The sequence below is a fragment of the Copadichromis virginalis genome, linkage group LG1, assembly GCF_057382275.1.
Source record: "Copadichromis virginalis isolate Kocher_CV1m ecotype Utaka linkage group LG1, C_Virginalis_male_GT1.1, whole genome shotgun sequence".
In the NCBI taxonomy this organism is placed as follows: Eukaryota; Metazoa; Chordata; class Actinopteri; order Cichliformes; family Cichlidae; genus Copadichromis; species Copadichromis virginalis.
This window is the reverse complement of record NC_140618.1, coordinates 31,290,059-31,317,144: the sequence shown is the minus strand read 5'-3', so window position 1 is coordinate 31,317,144 and position 27,086 is coordinate 31,290,059. Positions and strand designations below refer to the sequence as shown.

Here is a 27,086-nt window from a genome sequence, read left to right as displayed (position 1 = left end):
CTTTTTCAACAGGACTGAGCCACGTGCTTGGGAAACCGCTACCTCTGCATAGCTTGCATGCAAGAAATCCACTTTGTTTCATTTCATTTCATCCTGAGCTCTCAGTGGCTTTGTTTCGCTTCTGGGATATGAGTCCGAAGGGCTTTTAATAAGCTCATTCCCAAACATAATCAGATGAGATGAGGCTGTTTTCGGTGATGAAGGATGGTCTGAGAGTTCAGTCGAAGCTGGAGAGGCTCAGCTTCTCTCCACTGCACTCTCCTTAGTAACTAAAGCAACCTCGCGTGCTGCTGCTTCACACTAATTTCTAATCTGTGAATTAATTTAGCTTGTGTTGCCGCTTTGACTTGTAACCACACTAGGATGTTTTAATCCTTGTAGTGACATTCAGAATAAATGGGTCATTTGTGATATTCCCGTATGGTTTGATATCCAGTTCGGACCTTTGGTTTTAAACCAGGAAGCGGACAATACAGGCTGATAAAGGTACCTTGTACTGTGAGTTGGGCCTGGGCTTCAATGGTGGTGTTGGAATTGTCTGCAACACAGGTGTAGAGCCCAGCGTCTGCCTCCGTGAGGTTGGAAATTTGTAGACTGCCCCCTCCCAGCACCTCCACCCGACCATCACTGAGGAGAGAAAGTAGGAAGGTTGTGGAAAAGGAAAAAAGAAAATTAGCTCCACCTAAACATGTAAGCAGTATTTTCTTTTATCATAGCCATACATTAATGACCTTTACTTGGGCCCTTGCTACATGTAACACAGTCGGCGTCACACTCGGGAGCCATCAGGCTGCTGACCCTCTAAACAGCATGTGGACACAGCTGAACATCAGCAGCGACATCTTTTTTTAAAACAGACTTGTAAAATATGTAGAAAGTCATGGCAGCCCATTTACATGAAATGTATTCTCCTCTCGCTCAGATCGCTGAACGGTAATGGATGCATCCTCCGGAGCCCCGAGCTCCTCTGCTGACCTGGGTTTGGCTCCACATCTCATCCTCGTTTCTTTTTGCTCTGTCACCTCATACCAACTCTCTGAATAAATAAAAGATGCTAAAAGCAGAGTCAACCGCCCCAAGAAAGAAAAGCAATTTGCATTTCTTCCCAACAGTTTACTGGATTTGGAAACCTGGAACTATAACTAGAGTGGGATAGAAACAGGATTCTCGATGTAAAAATACTAGGATGGAAAAAAGACTGGTGTATTCACCATAATCTCCTGCCAAAAAAAAAGAAAGAAAAAAAATCACTGATAAACCAGCTTGAACAAATGTCACTGATATACACAGTCCTCTGTACAGCTGAAACCAGCACCAAACAGTGACTAAAAGCTACAAATTGCAGGTAGGGCTGCTCAATTAATCGAATTTTAATCACGATTACGATCTAGTGTGGAAACATTATGGCTTCGCGGAGTCAGACGTGGATCAAGTAGACACAGTGTGTAAACTTTGCTATGGTGTCGTAGCTGCACCACAGAGCAACACTGCAAAGTTCACATTTTTCATTTATTTCTTATATTGCAAACATTTGCACTGTTATCAGTATTTGCACACTATTTTATATTATTTTTTAAAGTCATTATTCAATACATTGTTATTGTTAAACCTTTAAAGCCGGTCAGAGCAGCATGCTCGTTCTGTGTAACTATTTTTAAATCCCTGTAGAACCTGAACGCTAAGCTAGCACAATAAATTTTTTTGCATATGAAACCAGAGGAGTTGTACTTACATCTTATGCCATCAGCTTGTCCTCGGTCACGGTTTCCTTCCACATATAGCTTTGCAAAAATTGCATAAAAAGAGCTTGCAGGAACAAAAACATAATATTCCAGAAACACGCTTTGCCGATCCGATCAGCTGTTCTTAACACTTCCCACATTGAAAAAGACGTCAACGGGAACTATCGCAAGTGACGTCATTTTTGCGGAAAATGTAGTTTTTTACTTGTAGGCCTTAGAACTCGAATTGCACTGCTGGAAATAGTTTATTTTGATGCACATGCACATTCTTTGCAAATTTGCATCATAGGATTGTTTTTTTGTTTTTCCTGCAGTATATACAAATTGCTGTATCTCCAAAAATAAAACTATGAAGACACTCAAAATAAATTTCCTGTTGTTGTAAACTATTTTTTGCAACTTTTTTGTATTTAAAGTTTTGAGGGATAAACCTCTTCAATTTCTCCAAGTAGAAATATATGTAAAAACAAAAACGATTTTCAATTTTTTTGTAGTTTATTGCACTTTTTTGCAATTAATGTAGTTACTATGGACTTAATGCATACACATTTTTAAAATATGGGCTATAACAGTTGTATTGATGTATAGCAACTTGAAATGCTCCCACAAATGGCACTACAGCATGTAAAAAAATAATATAAGCTCTGGCGGACGAAAGAAATATCGTCAAATAATCGTGATCTCAATTTCAGTGAAAATAATCGTGATTATCATTTTTGCCATAATCGAGCAGCCCTAATTGCAGGCACACCTTTGAGTCAAAGCACGGGGCAAAGTTGTAGCGCAAATGATCAGAAAGCAGGAGGATCAGCAATTAAACTCCAAGTTGAGTTTTCAGCAATTCTCCCGTCTCCGATTCTTCGCTCAGCAACCTAACAGCATAATTGCGCCTGTGTGAGCAAGTCAGTCTAACTTAGCAGGCTTGCTGTGGGAAGCGAGCCTCTCCTGGTGTGACAGCGAAGAAAAGCTGAAAGCCATAAAGTGCGTAGATAAGCTGAGCCTGCAGAGTAGTAGTACTAAAGGCGCAATAAACAATAAGTGTGACTGTAATAATGTGTTTGTAATATTATCATATGTTATTGTCCTATAATATATAGGATTTTTTTCAGTTTTAATTATTATGGAGATTGTCAATAGCAGTATATCAGGACACCCCTGGCCTCTAGCAATGCCTTGAGATTAGTCCAGCTTTTACCAGAGCAGCTGGGATTTACAGTTTGCACAGCCACGCTACTGCAGCCCTTTCTCCACCTTAACAAACGTTTTCCTTTTCTTTCATTAGCCGTTAATTAACTGGAGTGCTGTGAAGCGGGCCCGACTAGCAGACTGAAAACCTGTTTCATTCAGCTGCTTATTATCCTAAAGAATCTATGCCTAACCCAAAGATCCAAACACACAAGTATTTGTACAGCCTCGTTTTGAACCAGTGACCCCTCTCCGTTTTAAACAGTCCCAACTTTGATTTCCCCAACAAGCCCACGGGGGATGCAGTCTGTGGCCAAGCTCCGGCTTGATTCAACAAGCACTGGAGCATGAGAGGAGGAGGATGCTGAGAGGAAAGAAAAATGGTAATCAATAGCTCGCAGAGAGAACTCTGCATTCAGACAGCGAGAGAGAGAGAGAGAAAATGGGATGCAGGGAGAAAAGCGGGATCAGCGGGTCGGCAGAAGAAGATAAAAATCCAAAAGACAGCCACAGCAAGCGAGATGCAACTGAGGAACAGTAGATCAGCGCATAATGGTTTCTGCACAGTGGATATCTGCAGAAAAGAGGAGGATACTGAAGAAAACAACTATATGCTGAAAGCTGGTTTTGTTTTAAACCAACTGCTGAGTGGCAAAGATACTCCACGTAAGCTCCCGCACCTCCTTTCTCGACTGCACCTGGGTTCAGCAGTGCTGGCCGTTGAGGCCATCTGTCTGTGCTGGAGAGAAGCATTCAAGTGGCACTCAACCTGCTGTCACCAAAAAGACTTTGCCGTTTCATTTCTACTTCATCAAGCCTCATCCAGAGAAAAAAAAATAGTTTGATCTCATCATTTTGTAGTTGACAGCTGGTCGAGAAAATGGACTTTTGAAGCTCATGTGTAAATCAGTGTTATCCTTTACTTCCAATGGAATTCCTCAAAGGTTCTTAAACCCTAAAGCATTTCAGTGAGTTTAACTTGCATCTACCCACTTGGCCTGTCATTGCTACAAATCTCTGAATTCGACAAATAGCCTCTACATTTACTCCTCTGTAGATTGTTAGCTTAAACTCTTTCCCCCTTGTACGCCTGCAAGGGTAACCCTGGTTTCTCTTTTTTGAACAGAGCAGTCATATTTGAGGTGCATCAGCAATTGATCTCTACCTGTACAGAGTTCACTAAACCATGGTGACCCAAGTAGCTACTAATGGAAAAGGGGCATAAGGTTACTCTTGCCAAAACCCAGAGCATATTCTAATGGTCATCAACCTTTATTGATATATCGTGAGGTGTCAGAAGTCATCATTAAGGGTACAGGGAAGGTTGTCAAATGTCATGTTTATGTCAAGAGCTAACTTTAAGCAGTTTCATCAGCCATAGTTTCCTACACAGCTATCCTATCACAGAGTTGGCAACACTAGCTGACATATTCTAGGAAAAAATTCTAGAGGAATCACATTAACAGTTCCTGTAACCAACCTCTCATTAGATATGTGAGCAGTGTAAGGCTTGCTCTTTAATCCAATCCAGGAGCAGGTATATGTACTCAGGTCAAAAGAGCCATACTGAAACTCAAGAGTGCTGCAATCTGAGAAGAACAAACAACACACGGGGCCAGATTGTATAAAAAAGAAACAGGTGCAAAAATAGTACACTCAGCAGAAGGCTTGACAGAGGATGGCCTCAGTGTTCAAGGTGGGAAAGTGGGGGAAACACAAAGAAGGCGGCTGCCTCTCCTTTTAGTCCCGAGACTGCAGTAAGGAAAACAGAAAATGCCAAACGTCCTGCTGTACATTGATTACCTCTCTGCGCGTGAGGGCGAGTGTGGCTGGTTGTGCTCCGAGGCTCTGCATGTCAAAAACCCGCTGAATGAAAAATTTCTCTGAAAGACGCATGTAGCACCAAGCGTTCCTGCAGTTAAGTCTCACCAGGACAGCTTTTCAGACTCTTGGCCTTTAATGCCGCATGCTCCGTAAAAGGCATTGAAAGCTTCCTCTTGTAGTTGAAAGAGGAACATACAGTACACGTCAAACCACCGCGCAATTTCTCATTCCGTTTAGAGCGAGTCAATCTCGGCTCTAACTGCAGTGGCTAAAGTGCTCCGCTGAACAAGGAATGCATTACTGAGACCATGAGGGAGGGAGACAAAGTAAATTGGCTTGAGCTGAATGAGCCGGAGACACCTCAAACTGTTGTGAGGGAGCTCACTCCACTTGTGGTCGTTTAAATTAAGACGCGGTGCCTGCTGGAAGAATGTGAAGGATGTCTCGTGCAGTAAGCTGAAGGTCCTCGGCGGTAAGTGAGACTCTAATTAAAACTGGATTTACCTACAAAGAGATGTTAAACTGGCTCGCTGTTTTCCCACCGTCACTTTTCTTCTTGTTACAAAAACGGCAGATGCACGCATGCATACAATCCAAGCAAAGCGAAGGCTACAGGGCGGTGTTCTGAACGGCGATGCTAATTAGGCTTGCTGTCTTCTCAGATTTCGTGCCAGCGTTCATGCTACAGTAGCTCCCCTTCTGACAACTACAACTTTCCACATTGTTTGTCCCAGCAGAAACAACACCATATACAAAGACATCATATATGGCTAAAATTTGTGCAACACGTGAGTGCTTTCTATCTAACAATCATATGCCGAAGGATGCACTGGAGAGCAACTTGGGGTTAATATCTTGGAATATTTGGCATGCACACTGGAGGAGACTGTGATCGAATCACCAACGTTCCAATTAGTAGATGACCTGCTCGACCTCCTGAGTAACCACAACCCCAAGACCCTATTTCAGTTTCAAACTACTGGAAAGCACAACAACCCTTTCGTCCCTCAGCTCCTTTCCAACAGTTCCAACATCCAGAAAACTTGTTGAGTACGTCCGTCAATGCGTATGGGCCTCTAACATAAACTTGTCCCCCGTTCTGCTATTCAGCTTTGACGGCAGCGACAGCCACAGAGGCTTCAGAGAAGGACGTGGACACATTTGGTATGTGTGACTGGTGGCTCAGCCTTCCGTATCACACACCGGCAGCAAGGTCAGTACACCTGGGTGAGGGGAAGCTGCACATCACTGAAGAGCTGTGCAGGTGGAAGCAGAGCAGTACCGCTGTCACAGAGCAATCAGTGGTGTTGTGACAGTAGTTGGGCACGGGTCATGCTATCTGCAGCATGAGGGGAAAACGGGTGGAATCTTGTCACAACTGTCACAACAACAACAAAGAATAGAAAAAAAGGGGGGATTCATTATTAATGGATAGAGTGGAAACTCCTAAGTTTTTCTCAGTTTGATCTCATGTTCTTTTCACTCTCTGGCTCTCTGCACTGTGGTGCACTATGAATCCAAACCACTCTGCTCTTCTAGGCTTTGTGGTTCAAAGTGAACGCAAATTGAACTTCTCCCATTTTGACCAGAATAAAATCATAACAGTTCCATGAATTTGAATCATGTTCTAGGTGTGCCAAAAACAGATCTCGTCTTAGAGAAAAGGGCAGGCAGCGGGTTGGAATGGTTTCTCCCTCCACCGCCCTGTTTTTTTAATGTATACCTGCTCCAATATGAGACATGACGCTAAAGAAACTACCAGGAGAGACAAACAAGATAAAGAAGGAAGCCCGACCAGCCTTAGAAACAAACTGAAGGAGAAATAACTAAAAATTAATGTGCAAGATTAATGAGAAACAACCTAGTGCCAGCAGCACAGGCTCAAGTTTCTCAACTGACTCAGTCATGAAAACATTTTTGTTTTCCTCTGGTTCATAACGGAAAGCTGCGGGACCCTCGAGAGGAAAAAATAAAAAACTCCCACATTCCTTACCTTATTTGCTTTCCCCCCCTACAAAAGGTCCCCAAGAATAAACTGATGGTTTGATTAGTGCATACTGCAATGAAGCCTCGCATAATAGACTTTTGGATGGCTGGTGTTCCTCCAGGTGCTCAAGGCCACCTGAACTCTGTGTGGTCCTTGCTGTGTCACATTTACAAAGCCACAGTACTGCCTCAGGGGGACATATATCCACATAACACCTGGTGAAGAGGCAAAGCAAATGAGAGGAAGTGAGCTGTTTCCACTATCAGTGAATAAATCCCCATATTCTCAGTCCTACATTGACTAATGAGGTAAATTACACAGTGCGCAAAAAAAGCAGATTCCTTTTAGGACTAAAAACGCAGCCGGTTGTGGATCCTGCCCCTGCCCAACAACTGACGGATCTTTACTTGGCAAGAAAAACAACATTGTGATGAGGATGCAAAGAAAAAAATGAATGCTATGACAGGAAGCATGCTTTTAGGAGAGCTACAGATGTGCTGGAGACAGAGAGAGACAGCCTAAAGAGAGACTTCTCTTGCTCCACTCAGAGAAAGCCTGTGTTGTTTGTCTTGTTTTCTCAGCCTGCACATGCCAGCAAAATCCCTCCATTACCTTAACCCCACTCTCCGCTGCTGCCATCTATCATTTTACCAATGCTGGAGAAATCTGAGTTCCTATGCAGAATTCTAAGCACACGGACCCTTCTGCCTCTCTGGGAGTACGTGGTGTGCTGGATATCCACCGTGCATGCCAACCTCTCTGAATGAGGGAAAACATGTGGAGCAGAACACTTTCCATTCACACTCACACTGATCTTAATTCCTTAATGTGTTTTGTTTTCTGACTAAGAGAAAACCCAGAAGAATCTTGAATGCTGCTTTAATGTATGCACTTTATCAGGTACATATTTGCTGTATTGCATTGCTGTACTGTAGCTAGCAGTGATGTTTTGCAACTACATTTACATTTATATTCGAGGGGGATGAAAACAACAGAAACGTTTACCTATGACCTCGGTAATGAACACAGTAAAAGCCCTTTTATGAAGACGGTTTTGTGGTGGAGGGGCTGTACAGAGTTACGTATGATTAGATTACTCACATTCTGACACTCGGATGACAACAGAGGTTTCTCCATTTTTCCTCCTTAGGCTGCAGAAACTGTGTTCTGTGGTCTGTGTAATCATATCTGTCAGCCAGATGCACACGAAACATCACTGACACCTCTATCATTCGCTGCAAGAGGAGGACCTCAGTGCTAGGTGGACGACACGCTAATTGCCGGTGTGACGAAAGAAACAAGTGAAAATCAGGCTAGGCTAATTTTTTGGTTCAGTTTCACTGCCTGTGTTTTTTATTTTAATGTCTTTTCTCTTTAATGTTTGAAAACCTGCAAAGCTCATGATGGCACATGGAAAATTGGTGTGGGAATTCCCAAAAAACCCCCAAAACAACGACAATGGTTGAATGTGTGAGTTTTAACGCTGCAAACACATTAAAAAAGATGTGATGAACAAAGAAGGTTCAAATTTTGAGTTTCATTATGACTTCACTTTAAAAAAAAAAAAGGAAAAAAAGAGGCAATCATCTATGATTGCATCTGAAAGAGTGGGGATTTAAATGGCAGTGGCATTTGCTCGGTCATGCCGTCTTTTCAAGAGCCGTGGAATCAATTCTTTGGTGTGAATCTTCAAATTATTATTAAGGTACTAGTGGTTTGGATTCCACATCGCTACAAGTCATTCTGCTGAAAAGCGGGCACAACAGTGACACGGTGTCTTACGCGACAGCTATAAATACATGAAACGATATGATAGCTAACAAATATGCTGAGCTAAATTCCCGTCTTCATGCACAACTAAACGCAATACACAGAGTAATATTTAAGCAAACACAGGAGCACAAGGAGGCGAGGAGACAGATGACTTTGAGGCTTTGGAAAGGGGGGCGGTGATTTACATATTCAGTCAATTCCCTGTTGCTGGCCGACATGCATAATTCATCCATTTTATTGACTGCTGAGGAATTCTGTTAGGTGACAGAGATACTCCCGAGAACAAAAGATGACTGTCCTTTTCATAAGTGTCATCAGGACCAGTATGTCTGAGAGATCCAAAGGCCTGTTTCTCTGTATAACGGATGACACAAGGCATATTTACAAAGACTGCATTTTCAGTGTGTTGAAGGAACAGCTTAAAGTGCTACATATGCTGTTGCTGATATTAATCAAAATAAATGTTGAGCCCGGTGTCCTTGGCAATAGAATTGCTCAGAGCCTAAATTGAATTGAGGCAACATTCAGGACGCCGGCGAATACACACACACAGCGCGTTACAGCAGAATAATCCATCGTATGATTGATACTGAGTGCATTGGAAAACGTAGCATCGGAACAGATAGGCCCTGCTTTTCTACAGACAACTACACTTGCGGTCACTTTGTTATGTACACCTGTTCAGCATCTTGAAAGTGCACATTTCTGATCATCTAATCGGCACCTTAATGCATTTAGTCGTGCTGAAGTTCAAGATGAGCATCAGAATGGGAAAGAAAGATCATTTAAGTGATTTTGAACATGGCAAGGTTGTTGGTGCTAGATGGGCTCGCCTGAGTATTTGAGAAACTGCTGAACTACTGGGGCTCTCCTACACAACTGTCTCTAGTGGTCAGAGGGAAACGGCCAGAATGCTTACAAATTGACAGGAAGACAATAGTAACTGAAATAACTTCTCGTTATGACCAAGGTATGCAGAAGAACCATGCACAGTGCATCTTGAAGCAGATGGGCTATAGCAGTTTAGAAGATCACATGGTGAGCCACTACTGTCAGCTGAAAACAAAGTACGATTAATATTAGCTCACCAAAACTGAACAACAGAAGATTGGAAACATTGGCTGGTCCGCTGAGTCTCGATTTCTGCTGCCACATTCAGATGGTTGGGTCAGAATTTGGTGTGAACAACATGAAAGTTTGGATCCATCCTTGCAGCCCTGTATTAAGAATTCAGGCTGCTGCTGGTGTAATGATGTTGGGCCCATTAGTACAAACTGAGCACTGTTTAAAGCCCCGAGCACTACCTGAATATTGTTGCTCACCATGACCACAGTGTACCATTTCCTGCTTCCAGTAAGATAACTCATCATTGTTACAACGCTCACATAATATCAAACATGAGAGACTTCCCTGTACTTAAGTCACCAGATCTCCATCCAAAAGAATACTTTAAGATGGTAGGGTCAGAATTTGCCGTACACTATGTGACTCTGTGTTTATACACCTCTCTGTGTAAAATTATTAGTTATTATTAATCTCTGGCTCTCATCCACAGCATGTCTTTGTCCCGTCTTCCTCTGAGGAGTGTTTCCAGCTCTTTGTTGAATCTGTGCCATGAAGAATTAAGATAGCTCTGAGGATCAAAGGGAGTACAAGCAAGACATACCTAATCAAGTGTCCAGTAAGTGTATGTTTATATATAACAAAGGAGATATTATCCAAAAATTACTTTGCAAGTAGAGAAAAATATGTCTACCAATAAAAGTTGGTGGGTTGCAAAAAACAACATAAATCATTTAATGAGTTGATCAAACAAACAAGAGCTTCACACGTAAAAAGGGATCATTTTGTCCTGTGTGAAGTGAGGCAGCATCTCACCGCATGATTCTTTATAATCACACTCAGACACATGCAGGAGAGGACAAGTTTCTGTCCCAGGTGAGCCACAATCAACAGGTCCAGGACTTAATTTTCACTCATGACAAAAGGGTGGTGGTGGTGTCGGTAGTTAGGTTAGGTCATTCTCTTCTATCGCTTACAGATTTGTAAAAGACTGCAGACTGTGACTGACCGAGATCCAACACGCTTTTTCTTGGTCACAAGAAGAATCTATGAATATTATTCCCAGATCTGACACAGTGGCCCCGTGAGCCGGACACAACAAAGAGAAATCAGCTACTGATCGACTGAGAGTGGGGCAACCACCTGTTTAGTTTCAGCCCTCTGCTCTGTCCTTGTCTGTCAACATAGAGACATTTTTAAACAGCCAGTAAGGCCTACATGCCAATACGGGCAAGTGATCCCAATGAAATGTCTCCTGACAGGTTATGAATAACATGCTAATGAGACTCTTCAAAGACCTAAGACAGAAATCCTACTTATGGCAGAAATCCTTTATGCAGCACATTGTGAAAAGACTTTTGAAGATTTCCTCTGCGTCTTTCAAAGTATCTTAAAGAACTTCAGTGAAGTCGGGCAGAAAGTGGAAGGACTAGCAAAGAATTACAGGGAAGAATTAGAAATTCAAGAGTCTGCATTGTCCAAAGCCTCTTTCATCTTGCACTCTTATCGCGTTACCTTTGTTATTTGTTGCTCGGGATAATAGTGGCTGTAAGCCATTGTGAATTCAGACGTAGAGAAAAAGAAAACAAGAGATGTGACCGAGCTGAAGGATCGGCAGCGATACTCCCCACCATCGCTGAGCTGCTCCGCTTTCGATTGGTAGCTTTGACACGTCTTCATCAACTCTCATCTCATGTCTACAGCTCCAGCGTTGCTGCTTTGAAGGCCCTGTTTGTGTTGCGCACCAAAGACCAATTAGATACTCTTTGCAGATTCCCCTTACTCTCTCCCTTACACTACATGCCACACCAATTTTTAATTGACAGGAGCTCCTCTATCTTTCATGTAATGCCTGGAAGGAACAAGAGACTCTCAACAGGAAAAAAGGGGAAAATTCCACTGCTATTCTTTTTAATTGTCAATGTCGTCGTTAATGAAAAGAAAAAAAAAAAAATCAAAGGAACAACCTTGGAGATGTATTCACCGCTCAATTTTTTTTTGCGCTGAAGGCAGGAGCATCGGGGTCTTCTTCTATATGACCCAGACATCCCTGCTTTTTCACTATGCTTGCTAATTACCAACGGAGACACCCTAGGGGGGTGGCTATGCGAGCTGGATATTGTCTTGTATTTAATAGAAGGTAGATTAATAAGTACCTTTTTACCCAGCTCCCTTTGGAGGTCAGAACATTCAGACAATTCCACAGGCATTAAAAACTTGAGGTGTGGAGCTATGCTTGGAACCAGAGGTTGGAAGGTCTAATGATATTCTCGTTCACACCGCAACGGGGCCTCGCGATTACCAATGTGACGACCTTACATTTAATTTCACTGAACGCCCAAATCCATTCTGAGCTAGATTTAGATGAATGAGCCACATTTTAGCCACGTTGAGTTGAAGAGTTATTATTCCACAGGAGCAGCACACAGGGGTTAGGTAAACAAAGTGCTTTCTTAATTGGTGAGAACCAAACTTCACATGTCCAATGCAATTCTCTCTGAGGGATTTGAGCTGCACTGCCTGAGCTAATGAGAGCCAGAGAAGTGAGAGCACAGGCACTGTGACACTCTGTCTTGGCTCTTAATTTGTGAACTTCCCCTCAGCTGGCAACCCCACAGCCTGCTCTCCCAGATGAAGTGGCTCCGTTGGCACGTCCAGGTCTCCCCCCGGGGCTCTCTGGGTAGCTGTGGCAGAACGGCATTAACACCTTGGGGAGCAGGCGCCAGGACTAACAGTTTAGCTTCTGGAGGCCAGAGGCACCGGGTACAAAGGAGCAGTACATTACAGTACTCTGCTGCTTTTATAAACCTAGGAATGTGCGAGAGCCCAGGGAAGCTGAGCACAACTGCTTGTGGCTTTACTGTAACTATCGCCAATTACTGGCAACTTTCAGGTGATAATCCAAACCTGTTGTTTTTTCTTTTTTGTTTAACAATCTCTGCTTTTTCAATCAGAATAGATAAATGCATCAAACAATAGATCACAGAGCTGCCCTACACGTACCTCTCTTCCAGCAGCTTGTCTCCAAACATCCAGCTGATGCGTGGTGCAGGGTAACCCGTGGCCACACAGGGCAGCAGCACGCTGGCATCAGTCGTCTTGGTCACAGACACAGGCTGCACCAGGAATTCCAGCTTCCTCTCCTCGCCAGTTTCTTAGATGTGAAGGGGGAAAAAAAGGGGGTCAGGGTTAAGACTGAGGTTAAGCAAAGAATTTCTGGGAAGAATTAAAAACTCAAGAGTGGGTATTGTCTTTATTTTCCAAAGCCGCTTTCATCTTGAACTCTTATCAAGTGTATTATTTGTTTTATTGATCAGAAAAAAAAGGACAAACAAACAGTAAATTGCAGCCTGCAACAGGAATTCCAGCTTCCCCTGCAGTTTCTTAATTGACCGGGGGGGGGGTGACCGTTAAGGCTGAGGTTAAGGCTAGGGTTGAGTAAGCTAACCTCCATGTCCATCCATCTTACACTTAAGACTGACTGACAGCCTGACACTCAAGCCACAAAGAGTCAGACTGAATAATGATAATGATATCTAGCACAGATAAAGCTGTGTATGAGTTCAAACTGCTGTGTATGATTCCAGCTGCAACTTAATGCTGGAATAGCATCGAGTAATAACCACGAGGGTCATGGTCAGCCAGACTTCTTATTTTTTTAATAATGAACTGCTGCGAGTTCACAGGAATGTGTGAAACTCCCACTCAGCGATTCACGGCGAAAATACCAGAACTGTATTTGGTTGTGCCTTCACAAGAAAACAAAAAAAAGACACAACTACACATGATAATAACTACACCTAATACATTTATTCATGTCCCTCCAATATCTGATGGTGTCCACGCAAAAATGTATTTCCATTTCGTCACAAAGCTTTAAAATCTTCCCCTTTGTGTGGCTCCAACTTCCTGCCACTCTACCACACATCTGTAAAGGAGGCAAACAGAGATGAAGACCCCCACTGGGGCCTTGTTGAAGTCTGATTTACAGCCTCTAATATCTTCCCTGTGCTGGCAGGAGCCTGGTGCTTAACAACTTAGTAAATAAAACTTCCAGGGGGGTGAGACAAGACCCTGCCACAATGGAATTCGGGTTCCTTTTGAGCTGCAGCTGAGTTACTGTTGCGTCACTGATAACCCCAGTGGGAATTTTACCGCTCCTGCTAGCATTCAAAAATCTCTCACCACAGGTAGCCGGGTCTCTTCACACTAAAGGTAATGAGCAACCGAGAGAGAACTCAATGTACTGCTGTAATTAAATGATGCACTGGACTATATACAAATTTCAATTTACCTCACAAGAGGACCTACGAGGGTCTAAAAGCTCTAAAGATGTGGTGACGTTTTAACAGGTGACAACTGATGACAAGCAGGGTAAAATATTTTAATATTAGAAAACAACACTAGTGTATTCATTATATTGCATAACTGAGTTTACAGCGAGAAGTTCCTATAGTAACAGATGTAGATTCATAATGGACAACATTTCACCTGGTGTTCTCTCAAATTACCTGGTACAGTTTGGAGCTCGGCCTCATCACTCAACTTGGAAGAGCCAACGTTTTCCACAAGGCAGCGGTACGTGCCAGCGTCCGTCTCCGAGGCATTGCTTATAACCAGGGCTCCACTCGGTAGCTGGATCAACCTGGTACTCAGCTCCAGGGGCTGTCGGTCTTTCTCCCACCGGATGAAGGCCACCAGATCCGAGTTGACCTCACATGCCATCACCTGACTGTCCCCAAGTCGCGCAGTGGCTGGCAACGGTTGGTTGGCAAACCTGGGCATCCCTGCAAGACAGCGATAAGGCAGATGAGGAACACTCATAGCAAAATTTTATGGTAGCAGTTTAAGGGGTTTATGAAACCTGAATGAAAAAAGCAGGGCTTCAGGTTTTTAGTAAACATGAAAGCAAAGGCATGCTGACAAATTTGACTGTTTCATTTCATTAAATTTAACTTTAAGCTGCATTTGGATGTAAATTTTTGCTAAGGCAGATTGGAAAGGCAAATTGATTACCACAGCAGCTAATGAAGCTATAAAAAAGAATGTGGTATATCGGTTTTGAACTTTGACTTTGAAGCTGCATATTTCGTCTCATCTTTAGAATTGAAAAATATTGGAAGCGTTCTCTTGCACATCCATCCAATTTCTGGTTATATTCTTAGGAGCGAAACAGGCCAAAATCTTCAGCACCCACCTGTCCCGACCTCTTGCAAACAGACAAACAAACCACCACCCTTCTCCTGCACACCCGTGTCGTACAATCGTTTATCCTTGATGGTGGATGTTAATTTGCCACGCAGAGCAGGAGACACACGGCACTAATTTAAAAAAAAAAAAAGCTGGATCCACAGGCTGTTTGCGCTGCTGTAGCCCGACTTTCATCTTGATGCAAAATAATTATTTCCTGGGTTTGTAGTCATTGATCTGAAACCAACACTCCCGGGCCGCTTCCGAAACAATCGCGCACAATGACTTCAATTAAAAAGAACTTACAATGTGTAAACTGCAAATGTTATTCTTGGGTTTATTAGTGAGGCAGAGGGAAGAGTTTGTTGTTTTCCAAAGTAAGAAGGCCACTCCATCTCCAATGAAAAGTGCAACATGCTGTGTTATTATCATGGAGGGCCTCTCGAGGTTTTGGGCCAACTGTGATCGTCTCCTTGGAAATTTGTGCAGATGAAACAAAGAGTCTTGTTTGAGTGTCTGTTTTTCTGTTTATGAGAGCAAGTTTAGCTGCTGTAACTCCGCTGAAGACTTGCTAAGCGATGACTTGGCGTCCGCCCCGTCCTCACCTACAGACATCTCCTCAAATCCCCTGCCAGGAATGGCTCCAGGGTAAATCACACTTTAAGATAAGGGCCCAACAGTGACAGACTCCCCTCCCGGCCTGGGCCGACGTGCACAGCTTCTCTGAGTATATCTCAGCACAGTTCGGTTAATATTGGCTTAGCTGATATTTTTGTAACTGAGCTGCCAATCACTTAATATATAATCATGGCAGGGTAGGAAAAAAATAATGAGCTGACTTATTGAGGGATTAAAAGATACTTTCGCCCCTCCCTACAAGCTCAGACTTACTCACTGCTTGGTGCTGCTCAAGACAAGCCACAACTGAAAGGGCGCCTTCGATCATCAGATATCTATCTAGAGGTCAAAAATGACCCCTCAGTCGGGGCCTAACGATGTCTCCTCCACATTTTTTTTGTTGTTCTTTCAAAAAAATGTTAAGTAGAGGTAAACAGAAACTAAAATGTATTAAGAGGGAAAAAATAAGCTCATTAACTGCATGATGATTGATAATCATGGGTTACACTTATTGAAAAACAAAACAAAACACTGGACTGATAGATTAAAGGGATAAAAATTATATATAATAGTGAGGAGAAAAGCAATGGTTTATGAGTTAGTGTGTGTCTTAAAATATATTTAAGACACATTTACACCCCTAATAATTCTAATCTTACTTTCTGCAAATGGACATGTGCACAATGACATCAGGCCAAACCGTGTGCTGTGGCCTCAATGTGCTTATCTGATAAAGACCAAAAAATTTATTAATTAATAGAAATACCAGACAGCCTTTAACTTTATACAGTGCTCTCCAGATAGTAAGTAAATCCTTTAGCCCATGACATTTCTAAAGATGAGAATGACCCTCACTTAATGCATCTGAGGTCTAAAAAGTGACTAGAGACTTAGTGGAAAAGCTTAAGCCTTTACACTGTGGGCCAAGGAAGACACGGCAGAGGGCTCCACAAGTCATCTGCAGACATGCAGGGCAGGGGGAGAACATTGTGTCTGTACAACTTCAGTTCAGACTGTAGTGAGCACTTTCTGACTCGGTCTGCAGTTAGTCAGTCTCCAGCTCTCAATCGACTAATCCTTTGTTCCTCTTGCCTCATCACATCTCCGCAGGCTGTTCATCAGCTTGCCGTGTCTTCAGGGAGTGCGTTTCTGGGTGTGTGTTTGTGTGAGAGTGGGTGTATGTGGGGAGCCTAACTCACAAGAGCATGACAGCCGTTGTGTAACAGCCAGTTATAATGAAGTGGACTGCTTACGATGACATGAATATGTATGCGCGTGCTTATGCTTGCGTGTTAGGTGCTAAAGTGTACATAAGCACATTAAGTGTGGGTCAAGGCAAGGGGCATTGTAGATGGGAAGCGGTGAGTGTCGATGCTAACACTATCGATTCTAATTAATCACAATTCTCCATTTAAATCAACTTGGTGGACGCTTCATTTTCCAGAGCCTTGCTCAGCACCATCTATTGAACTGAAGTGCTGGGCTGCCAATCTGCACTTATTATCGGAGTGTGATGGAGCCAAATGAGTCCAGGAGAGCAATGGTATTTCAGCGGCCAAAATCCAAAGACTGGAGGGTTTATTCTAACAGAAAGCGGTTTCATTCTTCATTTTAAACGGAGCAAAATGTGCCTCCTCTGATCTCATTGATCCTCCCAAAAACATTTTCATACACCCAGCACTTGCACCAAATGCCTCCTTTGTGGAAGGTGGTTAGCTAGATTCATCAAACCCTGCATTATCTGCTCGGCTCTACCAGTAGAGCTGATAATAATCAGAATGCTAATGAAAGAACACGTCCCTCACTGGATGGAGATTAGCCGAAAACTAGTGCGCCACAACGAATGAGCATAACGACTGCCTGCCCCACCTCAGAGAAAAACCAAGCGCAATTATGTACACGCATACACAGGCGTACCCTTAAATCACACTGTTGGGTTCTCACTATTCTTAATTAAAATAAGGTATAGAATAATAATGAGCAGCTTAATAGAATTCACAGAAGGCTTTAAGGATCTCCCTTGAGATTCAAGCGAATTAGTGACTGACTGCAGAATGGCTGTCTTTCACCTTGGATCAAAAACATAGCTGTGTTTGATGTTACATATTTTCAAGCAGTGTCAGTTACGGTAATTGGCGAAAACTGAAACTGGCTTACATTTTGTGCCAGGGCCCGGGGGGAAATGTCTCCTTATGCGTCGTGGCCAGATGCTGAGTTTGGATTGCTAACATGAAATACCTAATTTTCCATGGAGAAAATATGGAATGTAAAAAAATCAAGTCACATGGTTTATGCTTTGGAGGGAGCTCATATTTTTAAGCCCACAGAAACACCAAAGGTTACCGAAAAGACAGGATCTAGCATAATTACATAGTCTAAACGGGTAACTAGCAGAGGGATTTTTCACAGTGCAACCTTTACTTCTTCACTTTCAATTAGCATAATAATGATGTCATTAGACTAATGACAGGGCAATAAAACAACAATATATTCTAACACGATGTAATTTATTGATACATATAACAACAATTTCTCCACTTGCTACGGCTAAACATAAGACCAGGACAGTAAGACTCAGGACACAAACACAAAGATATGATAGCTACGCCAGACAAGTTACGCTTACAAGCTTAACTAGCTTCATGTTGCAATCAGCTCAACTCTGAGACACCAGTGTGGGGTGGGCATAATACTAGAATTTCAAACTTTCAAATCCAGGAAAATACTCCATTTTTTATATGAATGATACCAGCACAGCCAAAAAATAAAACAAGAAAATTAAGATTAGAATAGTAGTATGATATTGTCTGCTACCTAACTCTAAAATTTATGTTATTGGTTTATTATTATCCAACGTCCACTAGCCATATCCCCAATAAGACCCTAACAGATGGCTAATATCAGATACTCACTAATAATTAAATCAGAGACAATCTGAAAGGTTGACATAACTTCCAGGATAGAAATATGAAGACCATGCTAAAAGCCACATTCTATCAGAAGGCCACTGGATGTCGATAGCTGTGGTTGCTAAAAGACTTCCAGTCCCATAGAAATCTATAAGAAAACTGTTTTCATACTTGACCTCTTTAAACACTTTCCTGTTAAGTTTATGGGCTCTGTGACTCATTCCAGATCATACTGAATTTTGCAAATCTTGGTCATATTATGAACAAGATTTGCAAAGTAGGACGTATGTTTCAAAACAGAGGAATATCAGTGCTATGCTCATTGGCTAACAACTCGTGAATGACAAGTTGTCAAACCAATGGGTGACGTCCCGGCAGCTCTGTCCAGCTTTTATGCTGTCTATGAGTAAAACAGGTAACATTAATGTGTATGGCTTTAATGTTGTTTAAAAGGGAGCTTTGCTGGCCTCTCAAAATTACCTACAAAGAGTTGTTCAATAATGTTAACATCATGTTCATGTGTTAGTGATGGGAGAGGCTATGTGCTGTGTGAAGTTGTGTCAGATGGAGTGTGCAAAGAAGGCACGTTGGTATTGATACTGTAGCAGATGATGATCTAATCCAATAGCAATTTTTAGCACTGATTAGTGTCAGAGTATGATTTTTAATGACAATCCTACACTGGATCAAGCTCACTAGCCAAGAGCATGCAGTTTTTGAAATATAACCTAATATAAATTCTACGCTGTTGTTTAATGTTTCGGATAGTACTATTATTGACAGCAGCCAGAGGTAATATTAAATGTACACATCCATGAGCTAAACCTTTAAAAAGTTTAAAAGCAAAGAGGAAATTCTCTAAATGTAGCAACCACGAACAGGAGGAAGAAATATATAACAAAAGAGACACAACTCATCTTCTCATCACAGCAAAGAGTAGACTACGGCATCATTCCACTACTTCTTTCTCCCTTTCTGAATTCAACAAGTTCACTGCCATTCGTTGGAGACTGCTGAAAGTCATTCTGGGAAATGTGGAGAAATCAATACGTGAAACTGAGGCCCACAAGTCAGGATTTAGGAAAGTGGATACACTAGAGACGTAAATTAAAACCCGTTGTGTCAGAATAATTCCTAGAATGCACCGACTGTTACAAATGTGCGTGAGTGTGTCTGACCATGCAAAGGGCGCAATAATAACATCCTTTTTGTCCTCCATTATCAACATGTCTCTTTCGGTTTTGCAACCCAAGTACACAAACACAAACAACCGCAATTTCTATTCTTGGTGTTTTTTTATGAAATTCAAAAGATGAGACGGGGCCAAATCAAATTTGCCGAGCCTAAAAAAAAATAAAAACAAAAACAAAACCCCCACCGCTTTCAGTGAAGTGACAGATCTGACGCCAGCTGAAGAGTAAATTAGACAGAATGTGAAGACATCCAATTAATGGAAACGTAAATCGAAGATGTCAGGTGAATGCAGGAGTGGCAGGGTAATCAAGTAGTCCAAAAAACACAGTCATTTCTGCTGCGAGTGACTGTGAGGAGAAGGTCTGAATGTAATTCCTTGGTATTAAATCTCCATGAACAATATCAGGTTTGCTTTGTTCAGTTCAGCGTCTCTTTCTGCTCATGCTCCCTTTAAAGCTGCAGCGTAAGTGATAATTAATTTTTCTAATTGAAGGTTTCCAAGCTTCAGGCAAGAATATTTTACTAAGGGCTTCCTCCATTACATCAAATCAAGCCATTTAGCCCACATACAGTCTTAAGAGCAGAATTAATTCACACTGTGCACTATATATATATATATATATATATATATATATATATATATATATATATCTGTCAAACACAAAGTCAAACTCAATATATATTCAGAGGATTTGTAAATCACTGGTTTATCATGCAGACCTGAGCTCTTTAGTGCAATTCTGTGCAAAGGTCTTGAACGCCCCCACATTTCTTTATCTTTTTCTAGGAGAGTGGGAAACATTTGCAGCACATAGATGGAAATGCAGTATATGATGCAAAAGTAGAGTCTGAACAATTCCAGCAAGCTTAAAAGCCAGTATTTGGCATGTTCACCTTTATAGTTCAACACAGCCTGAACTCTCTTACTCAGCTTTCTTGTAATTTCTCTAAACAGCCTTCAGGAATAGTTCTCCAGGATTTTTGAAGGACGTTCAGAGCTCTTCTTTTGCAACCTTGACCATTTTTTACAGATGGCTGCAGACACTCACTTTTGTACTTCTCTGCTGACCTCCTCTGTACATTTTGATGCCAATTTAAATCAAAAACTTCAAATTTGGATTGTTCACGCCATAAGAACTATAGCCACTGACTTTCAGTCTTGTTCTTTGTTTACTTTGGCATGCCTCCATTTTTTCTCCCCGTTTCCTTTCCTTAAGAATAGCTTCTTAACAACCAACCTTCAAATGAGAAATGATCTCAGTGGAAAGGTATCCACTAAGACCGAGTGTTCAGTAGCTCAACGGGATCAACTGAAGAGGCAGAGGCATTTCTCAGGTCAGGTCTTTGCTGGATTCCCCCCCCCATTTCTTAAGAACATGACTTTCAGATATTGTTCATTTGTTGTAGATGCTATTTTAATCAAGACTGTCTCGTATGCTACTAAAACTCTAAAAACTTTAAAAACTAGACTTATTTTTTTAGCAGCCACGAGTCCCATTATAATATTCTACATCCGATCAAAGTGTCATGCATCTAATTTTAGGGTTTATATTTAACCTACCAGTGGACCAACTCCTTCTGGGTTTCTTAAAAACAGAAAAGAAAAAAAAAAACCTGAACAAACAAAATAAGAAGTAAAAAAAACAACACTTTCCCCAAGATTCTCCACAGGATCTAGCACACAAAATCCTTCCACCCCCTAATAATAGTGCATTAATACATTAATGTATTCTGTATATGAATAAGCTCAGACAGCACCATGGACGCCCATAAGCAAACAATAACAAGGATAACTGCTCTTAGAGAGAGGCGTTTATATTTCTTCTTTGCTCTATCTGTTATCAAACTTTAATTGGATTGTATTGCAGAACCCACTCAAACACTCAAAGACATTCCCTCCAAACAATAAAACCACAACGCTACCCCCACCACCCTCTCCCGCCAACCCACCATCACTCTTCATAAAGGCACTTCAACATTTATTGTACAAGAAAAATATTTCTTTCTCGCACTAATGCAGCCTAGATCGTGATGAAATTAAACGTTGAGGGGTGGTGCTTTGCCTGTATCCTTAAGTGGCTCTGCATGCATGAAAAGCACAACATGAATTCTTTATAATGCCGTGCCAAGAGGGAGTTAGTTTGGGCTTTTTTAGATTTAATATCAGAAGTGGTCAAGAATCAAGCTGGTTTTTCAAAGAAAACCTTGATGTTTAATTACAAAGTTTGCATGGCCCACATAGGGGAAGATATTACGGCTGCACAGCCACTGCGGTTGTCCTACTTAAAAATGCATGCAAACTTGTACATTTAAATGCGTCCGATCTGCTAAGCAAATAGACGTTTTGGAATCACAAATTCTGGGAGATGTTTGCTCGCGCTCTTTACCCGCTAGGCAGTAAAAGGTAACAACTTTCATCCCATCAGGGGGTGAGAGGTGGGAGGCCTCGGCGAGATTGACAAGAATGCAAACAGAATTAATTAACGAACGTGTACTGGAAGCTAACACAAAAGTTACTGGGATTATCCATCGCGTATAAAGCCAGACACGAGCATGGCATGCTGAGGAAATGATGAAACGTGAACGTCTGGCTGTGTCATCGCAACATGCTCGTCTTTTTCATCAACAGGGTGGAGTGACAATGATGTGATACAGTGCAATAAATAGACTGGCTTTTTTATTTTTTTAATCTTTGTTAAATTTTCATCCAAACAGCTACCAGTTAGAACACATGGCTAACGATGACATTGGTTAACAACTGAACTAAAACAAAAATTCAAACTGCTTACTCCAATGAGACAGTTGGAAACATGTAACAAACAATGAGCTCATCAGTGGAAAAAACCTAACAATAAATCAGTACTTCTAAACTACATAATGTGTGCAGTACAATGGTAACCGCAAGTGCATACACAGAGAAAAGCTTGTGTTGTGTACACACATCAGAGGAGCAGACAGAAGACGGGTGTGTGGGTGGTGTGCCACAAAAGTCAGCCTCAGACTGGGGTCCTTATTTTATCTTTTGAGCTGTGTAAAGATGACAGAACAAGCATTTCCTGACCTTGCATCCAGCCACAGCTTGAACAGAGTAGTACAGTGAAAACATTAGGCAGCTGGTACCCAGGAAAGACGCATCAGCCTGTTGTTATATTTGAAATATGGCACAGCAGAAGGCAGTCGCGAAATAGATGCATAGTTTTATTGTTGCAAACAAGAATGAAAACAGACGCCTATATGTGTAGTGCTGGTGTATTCGGGACACTGATCCTCCCAACTTCCTTATGTATGTTAAGCTAACTCAGCAAGGCTAAACAGCTCTTAGCTAGGGGAGGGGCATTTGGAACTGGTACCGCGCTGGATGAAGACCAGATTTTGAGTAAAGAACAGCTTTCTAAACATTTATGACAAGCAGCAGATTGGCCCCGCGGCGCAGCTGCAGAACCTAGTTGTGACAACTCTCACTCGTAACGGGGACTATTTCTTTTCTTTTTTTTTTTACTACTACGCTCTTGGTAACACACAATATAGCATGCACTTTAGAGGACAGTCGCTGCAAAATAAATGTCAGTAACCCGTCTCTCTGTCTCGATCAGGATGCTTGCTACCACTGTGACAAGTTTGATTTCCGGCTTTCATTTCTACTTGCGCATGCTTGTGAAAGACAGAGGGAGGAAAAAAAACATAAAAGACCTGCCTACAATGAAAATACACACACTCAATTGTGTCTACATGAATAATGACACATCGGGATGAGGCTGCTGGTACAGTTGGCACTCTGACAGCTTCTGATAGCCTGATGTGGGGAAGAGACAGCGGGGCTACGAGGAGCCTCCCTGATGGTGATGGATGGAGACGGATGCATGACAGGGCTAGGTCAGTTGCCATAGGAACAATACATTAGTTAGAGGGATGAGATGTACTTGAAGAAAAAAAAAAGTAGAGTTAAATTCAAGACTGTTGCTTTAAAATTAAACCCATTTGTATGTGCATGTATGTCAAATCTCGCAAAGCAGTTAGTTTTATCAGTGCTGTTTACATAATGTAACAGCATAACACATACTGAAATATCTACCCAATCCCCTGTTTTCAAAAGGACGTGTTCACAGTATAAGCCTCTGAGTGAACGAGGGTTGTCACAATAAAAAGAGAAACAAGAAAAAGACTAAATACTTATTTGCAGCAGTATCAATACTAACTGTGCCATTCTGTCCTCCTCCAGTTGACTCACAGCTTCCCACAGCACCTGCAGACGGGCAGGCACACAACCCTCCCCTCACTGGCAGCTGGAGTGGCTGATGTTTAGGTGGAACACTTCAGGAGGAATTTCGAGAGGTGGGTAAAGCTCCCGTTTCAACAACCTTGAAATATTAAACAGCTAAACACATAAATGTTAACCCGGCTGGCTTCATCATACCTCTAATGTGAGCCTCTCCACTCTTCACAGGAGCCATTCAACCATTAACTGCACCCCAGCCAGCAGGGGTCATTTGTCAGTTTTTGTTGCAGGTCTGCAAAACACCGTCTCATCTACAAAAAGGTTGTTTTTTTTTGTTTGTTTTTTTTAAAGTTAATGAGTAACTATAACCCAGTGCAGTGACTAATGATTATTTTCATTACTGATTAATCTGCAGAATAACTCTAAATTCAGAGACATTTTTCCTTTGTTCAGTACATTGTTATTAAATTGCTTATTGTGTCTGACCAACAGTGAAACCCTCTTATGATCTGTTTTCTGTGACACGGGCAATCAAAAGCAGCAAATTACACCACGTAAGATAATGGGACCGGGTTCACGCTTGTATTTTTTGGATTGAGAATGGCTGACTCATGCAAATGCCTGCTGATTATAATTTGAAAGATCATATTTAACACTATTTTCTGTGCTGCTGGATGAGTTGTACGTGTGTGTGAACGGTCACCTTTCTGCCTCCTGTGCGCAATTTCCTCGTGTTCAGGTATGGTCTCTCAAGCGTGGCTCGTCTGATGACTTACCCTCTGGGGACAATGGTTGGGGCTTTCAGGGGGATGCCACTATCTGCTATCTGGTAGGGCACAAACTCCCCCTAGCCAACTACAGAAACATGTGGGGGAGGGGGTTTCTTAAACAGAGCTTCTGAATGTTGTTTCTAGTGGAAAAGCTCTCTTTCATTAAAGATAATTGAGTTGTAGCCAAAACAATACAGATTGCATTAGGCCCTTTAATCATGTTAAGGTGTCTTGCTTTTTTACTGGGAGTTTAGCTCATTGTCAGCCCATTTTGGGGTTGACCTTCTGCAGAGGTCGTTGCCATAGGAGCGGATGCTCCCATTACCCAAGCACAGATAAATGTGTTGGCACTACAACCATAAATCCCTTTGCGCTTCCCGTCTAACCTCCCTGCTTTCCCCTGGCTTCCTTATCAGGGGAAAGCGGGTGGAGGGGGGTGGCAGGTAAGACAGGCTGCAGAGAGAAGCTCCACAGAGCGGCCTCCAATGTCAGAGGAGTCACCTGTGGGATTATAAAGGAGTTGTCAATCAAGCCCAACACGTGAGGAACAAAGAGCGGCTACCGCTGGCCTGCCCTCACATCTTTCTTCAAGTGCTTATTTCCTTAAGGCCTCGAGCAACGCCCAACCCCTCCACTGGAATGAAGAGCCCCTCCACCCTCCCGTAGCTTGACAGGCCATCCAGATAAACCGAGTAAACACACCCTTGTCCGGCTCTCGATGGGCACACGGAGAGCTTCTCCACATTCAGCTCTCTCCTTCAGACTCTTCTCTGCCACTGCGCTGTCTCTTTCCCACTCCCTCCATTACACTCAGATTCACCTCCACCCACTCCTATCACCCCTCCTCTTTTTCCTCTCCATTCTCCTACCACACATTTCAGTAGGAGCTCTATTGTTTGCTAGAGAGGGGGCATGCTGCTGCTGGTTCTTATCTGGGGATGTTGCCGGCACATATGCAGATGCTATCAGCAGCCCTGTTGCTTTGTTTATGCTCCAGCTCTGCAAGTGCAGCTAGCAGGGAAATGAGATGGATGGAGGATGGGGTCGGGTGAAAATTGAGCGTCTTGCTCAGTAGAAATGATGGAGTGTGTGTGTGTGTGTGTGTGTGTGTTTGTTTTGGGGGGCAATGGAGCAAAGGAAGGCCATTGTAAACACAAGAAAAACTAGGACTTTAGTAGTGCAGTAGTCATTTTTGTGCAATCAAGCATCACTACAGTTACTAATGACATGGCTTTTTGTTAGCTTGTAGTTTATGTTCAAGAAATGATGACAATTTTCTACAAAGCTCTCATCATTTCCACTGATCTGAGGGAAGTAAATGTAAATGTGCCAACCACCACATACAAGCACACAGCTAACTTATTCTTCAGCATGATTTAGTACTCATTTAAAACTCCATGTGTGGGTGTCTGCTTCAAATTATACCCCAATGAAGCTAAGGTAGAACAAAAAATGTTTCCTGCATAACTAGGATTAGAAGTGAGTTGCTATTACAGCACGAAACGTGCTGCAGACAGCTTCACTCCTTAACTTAAAGGGAATTGCCTTTCAAAGTGTAGGGTACACAGACAGACAGAGTGGCCGCTGACAATTTTTGAAGCGCCACTTGTTTAGTTTTTATCACTGGAAGAAACAGTAGTGGCTATGCATGCATTTGTGTGACTATATGCCTGCGAGTATGGGGCTGGCACCGTTTAAGCAGCAGATGTTTGCAAACACACAGATGCAGGCTCGCACGGATGCAAGGTGATGATGTCGCTGCACATGACCAGGAGCATTCATCATCCTTTACTTGGTCAAGAGGTGTGATGCAGTGGCAAATTGTCAGTTATCATTCTTAAGGTGTTTGCACACCTGCGCTGTTTAGTCCATTTAAGTGAAATCTGGCTCTTTTCCCCCTTGGTGCAAGTGTGAATACAATGACCTCACTCGGTCGGTGTGGACCAAAACAACCGCGCCAAGACCTTTTGGAAGAGGTGGTCATAGTGTGGCTCCAAATGAGTTCCAGAGCGGTTTGTTTATGGTTGATCCGAACAAACTACCAGGTGTACGTTGCAAGTTTGAGCAAACCTTCCCATAGCCACGTATGCTTTATATTGTGAGGATGTGGCAAGGTACTATAGATATACATGCCATACACCATTTTCTTTTCTTTCTTTCTTTTTTAAGTACCATAAGTACAGGGACACTACAGATCTTCTACAGCTGAAGAGGGGGCCCTCACCCAGCTGCACCTCAAAAGACTCAAAAGTGAGTGAGTTTCAAATCATGTTCCCTTCTTGTATCATCCTTAAATACACATTGCCATTTAGTTTGGGACGCATTACTATTTCGCTTGAGCTGCCGTTGCCAATGGGAAATCAACTATTTACCATAGGCTAAAATGGCTAATAAATGAATGATTGAGCTAATGTAATGTAAATAACATTACAAAAGTACTACTTTGTACGCAAAACTACTAACACAAACTCATAGTACTGTATTCTTTTCTGTATTGTTGTATAAGAGACAGAACATCATCACCTCCACCCGATCACACTTCCTGAGCTAGCTCTGGACTGATATCTGATCCAAATACTGGATCCATCCTATAAATAACTCTAGCATCATTTTGAA

At 42.3% G+C, this 27,086-nt stretch overlaps 1 protein-coding gene and 1 long non-coding RNA gene across 5 annotated transcripts in view; one reads left to right on the top strand and one right to left on the bottom strand.

The window, feature by feature from the left end:
• Nucleotides 1-24,012, top strand: part of LOC146719043 (uncharacterized) — a 79,901-nt gene extending 55,889 nt beyond the window's left edge. The window contains exons 2-4 of the long non-coding RNA XR_014920879.1: nt 10,067-10,192; nt 23,704-23,816; nt 23,929-24,012. This is a non-coding gene — a long non-coding RNA (uncharacterized LOC146719043). The remainder of the gene's footprint in view (nt 1-10,066; nt 10,193-23,703; nt 23,817-23,928) is intronic.
• The window catches only part of neo1a (neogenin 1a), a 156,233-nt gene that overhangs the window by 57,059 nt on the left and 72,088 nt on the right, over nt 1-27,086 (bottom strand). For all 4 annotated transcript variants that reach the window (XM_085459301.1, XM_085459317.1, XM_085459326.1 and 1 more), the window contains exons 3-5: nt 14,085-14,360; nt 12,577-12,727; nt 491-627 (exon numbers count right to left, since the gene is read on the bottom strand). In XM_085459301.1, coding sequence (XP_085315427.1) covers nt 491-627; nt 12,577-12,727; nt 14,085-14,360 — 564 coding nt within the window. The remainder of the gene's footprint in view (nt 1-490; nt 628-12,576; nt 12,728-14,084; nt 14,361-27,086) is intronic.